Consider the following 3,888-nt stretch of genomic DNA (forward strand, 5'->3'; position numbering starts at 1 on the left):
GTCCTTTTGGCAGACTCTAATGGTCCTTTGGGTCTTGCTTAAGACACCTCCTCTGGGGGAAAGACTTCCTTGCCCCTCCAAGATGGGTTGGATGCCACTCCATGTTCCCCCAAAACCTCTTGCTCTCCCTTATCAGAGGACACAAGACATTGTGTTGGGAATGTTTATTTGGCTGTGCTCTTCCACTGAATTGTGAACTCCTTGCAAACCAGAACTGGCGATTCGTTCATTGTCAAATCCCTAGCGATAGGACCTGGAGCACAGTAGGTACTCAATAAATATTTGCTGAGTGAATCACTGAATGAACAAAAGTGCTTTAGCCAAGAGGCAATGGGGAGCCATCCAAGGTCTTGAAGAAAGGGAGTGAGCTTATTATTAGACCTGTGCTCACAAGGACAAGCTAAGGGCAAGCCTTGCACGCAATGGATTATCCTCATCAGTAGTTAAGGATGAAACAAGTTCACTTGCATTGTGGCCTTGGGTTTCTTGCGCTGTAAACCTTGGCTGTTATCTCTTCTGGACCATGTCTGAATATTAGAAAATGCCAGAAGCCTTCACGGTTTCCCCTTATGGAGGTGGAAAGCATAAAAATAGCTTGTGACTTGGGTCTGGGCCCTGAACTCCCACTAGAATGAGGAGCCCCTCTCCCAAGAAGGCTGGGGGAAGCTAAGGTGAAGATGACGTGGAGACCCACTTACGTGACACTACAGGAAACCGGCAGCCGCCTCTGAACGTCTGTCCCCCTCCAGCCCAGACCGTTCCTTGCCTGCACTTGCTCCGGAGCACATTGCTGAATCTTGTTCTCCTTAGATATGCAAATACTGCTTCCTGTCGAGGAAGACCGGGAGGCCCTCCGCGTTAGAGGCAGCTCTTATAGCGCTAGCTGGACGTGGAATGCGATTAGAGCGTCTCCATTGGAGACCGCTGAGTGCCTCGGTTTCCCTGTCTGTGCAAAGTGCACTCCCCAGGCACCGCTGCCTTGAGGGACCAGGAAATGCGTCTGGAGGTGCCAGGAAAGATGAGAAGATAAAAGTCAAGATGCGTCCAGCTAGCTATAGACACAAGGAGAAGAGCCAGTAGGCCAAGGGAGACGCACAGCTGATCCGTGCCGAGGCGCGGGCTCCACTCCCTGAAGTAGAGGGGCCCTTGAATCTTCCCTTGCGTAGGCCCGCGGCAGAGCAGCGATTTGGCGAAAAAGGCCGAGACTCAGGATGTCCGCAACGCGAGCGAGGGGCGGACGGGGCGCACGCTGCACCGCAAGGCTGCAAGGGGCGGGCCTGGGCCCTGAGCCTCCTGTACTTCCAGCCACAGCTCTGGGCGCTGGGGGACGGGAAGGGGTGGAGCCACGTGGGGAGGAGCAAAACCCGGAGGTCCCGGGCACCTTGGGTAGAGCCAGAGCGGCGGGAGCCGGTCCCGGGCGCGTTGCCCCGGGAGCGCCCGTCGTCCGGGCAGAGCGCAGCCGTAACCGCGACCACAGCCACAGTCGCTTTCCAGCCTGCCTTCGGTGCGCAGCGGGGAAGCAGGGCTAGTGCAGCCGCAGGAGGCGGCACGGGCTCCTCTCCCATCCCAGAGCTACTGGGCTGCCCTTGCTGTCCTTTCTGCCCCAGCAGAGCCCGGCCGGACCTGCCACCTGCGCCCTGGTTGCGCCATGGATCCTTCGGAAAAGAAGATATCGGTATGGATATGCCAGGAAGAGAAGCTGGTGTCCGGTCTCTCCCTCCGCACCACTTGCTCGGACGTTGTGCGAGTGCTTTTGGAGGACGGCTGCCGGCGGCGACGGAGACAGCGGCGGAGCCGGCGGCGGGGGTCGGCCGGCGACCCGCCTGGCCCGGGAGAGCTTCCCGAACCTCCGGACAAGGACGACGAGGACGACGACGAGGCGCTGCCGCAGGGCATGCTGTGTGGGCCCCCGCAGTGCTATTGCATCGTGGAGAAGTGGCGCGGCTTTGAGCGCATCCTCCCTAACAAGACTCGCATTTTGCGCCTCTGGGCTGCCTGGGGCGAAGAGCAAGAGAATGTGCGCTTCGTGCTAGTGCGCAGCGAGGCATCGCTGCCTAACGCCGGCCCGCGCAGCGCGGAGGCGCGCGTAGTGCTCAGCCGAGAGCGCCCCTGTCCGGCCCGCGGGGCCCCCGCGCGGCCCAGCCTGGCCATGACCCAGGAGAAACAGCGGCGAGTGGTTCGCAAGGCCTTTCGCAAACTGGCCAAGCTCAACCGGCGGCGCCAGCAGCAGCCACCGTCGTCCTGTTCCTCCACTTCGTCGTCCACTGCCTCGTCCTGCTCTTCGTCTCCGCGGGCCCACGAGAGCGCGTCGGTGGAGCGCATGGAGACGCTGGTGCATCTGGTGCTCTCCCAGGACCACACCATTCGCCAGCAGGTGCAGCGGCTCCACGAACTGGACCGCGAGATCGACCGCTACGAAGCCAAGGTGCACCTGGACCGCATGCGGCGTCACGGGGTCAACTACGTGCAGGACACTTACTTGGTTGGGGCAGGCATCGAGCTCGACGGGTCCAGCCCGGGAGAGGAGCCAGAAGAGGTGGCGGCGGAGGCAGAGGCGGCGTCGGCGCCCCCTCTAGACGGCGAGGCGCAGGCGGCGGCGCTGGAGGAGCTGGCCCGGCGCTGCGACGACTTGCTGCGGCTTCAGGAGCAACGGGTTCAGCAGGAGGAGTTGCTGGAGCGCCTTTCAGCCGAGATTCAGGAGGAACTCAACCAGAGGTGGATGCGGCGGCGCCAGGAGGAGCTGGCGGCGCGGGAGGAACCCCCGGAGCCCGACGGCGGCCCCGAGGGCGAGCTGCTGCTGGAGCAGGAACGGGTCAGGACGCAGCTCAGTACCAGCCTTTACATCGGGCTGCGGCTCAACACGGACCTGGAGGCCGTCAAGTCGGACTTGGATTACAGCCAGCAGCAATGGGACAACAAGGAGCGCGAGCTACAGGGCCTTCTGCAAACTTTGCACACTTTGGAGCTGACAGTGGCACCGGATGGGGCTCCTGGCTCCTGCGGTCCCTCGCGGGAACCTGGACCTCAAGCCTGCGCCGACATGTGGGTGGACCAGGCCCGTGGACTGGCCAAGAGCGGTCCTGGCAACGACGAAGACTCAGATACGGGGCTGAGCTCTATGCATAGCCAAGACTCGGACTCCGTGCCCATGTGCGAATCCCTTGTCTAGGGGTAGCGGGGGGGAAACAGGGATCTCTTTTTTCTTGCAGAACGCAGTGGGCCGGCCGGCTCAGGGACTTGAAACCAGGCTGTTGGGCCAGGGGAGGGCTTAGGACGCTTGCCCAGGCTCGCGCTCATCTGGCTTCGGGGTGAGTGCGGAGGAGGGTGAAGGACGAAGAAGTAGGGTCCCCAGTACAAGTTCTTTAAAGAGAGGGAAGGAGGGAGGAGGCGAGAACCCCCTATATTGGAAAACAAATACCCCAAGGAAATTGACGTGGTCCGAGCCCATTTTCAAAGTAAGAAAGTATTATGGAGATTTCACTACTCTTCTGTATGGGAAGGACTGGTGGCAGCTAGAATTTTAGTTTGTGGTATGAAATGCTTTTAAAAGAAACACTTGGATGAAAAGGAAATTCCTTGAATGTTAATTGTGACTGTAAACGTGTTAAAACTAGCCAAAGAGGACACACTGGTGTCGGTCTCAGCCTTTCTTACATCTTTGATAAAACCCATAGGCCCCAAAATCCTGGCTGTTTACATTTCTGCAGATTTGGGAGTTACCCATCTGCTAAATCATTTGTCTTTTATTTTCTTTCAAAGGCTAGACTGTATCGAAGTCTAACTCTGTATTTCCTCCTAGTAAACACAGTAGATGTTAAAAGGGAATTCTTTTCCCAAAATAACCTTTTATTATTACAAAAGCCAAACATAATCATTTGAGATATAAAT

At 58.4% G+C, this 3,888-nt stretch overlaps 1 protein-coding gene across 1 annotated transcript; it reads left to right on the plus strand.

The window, feature by feature from the left end:
• Positions 1 to 1,416: 1,416 nt before the first annotated feature.
• On the plus strand, positions 1,417 to 3,683 carry LOC115896958 (ras association domain-containing protein 10). Its single transcript, XM_030929217.1, has one exon. It carries the CDS (start codon positions 1,649 to 1,651, stop codon positions 3,167 to 3,169), a length of 1,521 nt encoding a protein of 506 aa, XP_030785077.1. The 5' UTR covers positions 1,417 to 1,648; the 3' UTR covers positions 3,170 to 3,683.
• Positions 3,684 to 3,888: the final 205 nt, after the last annotated feature.

The sequence above is a fragment of the Rhinopithecus roxellana genome, chromosome 4 (genome assembly GCF_007565055.1).
Source record: "Rhinopithecus roxellana isolate Shanxi Qingling chromosome 4, ASM756505v1, whole genome shotgun sequence".
Taxonomy (NCBI): domain Eukaryota; kingdom Metazoa; phylum Chordata; class Mammalia; order Primates; family Cercopithecidae; genus Rhinopithecus; species Rhinopithecus roxellana.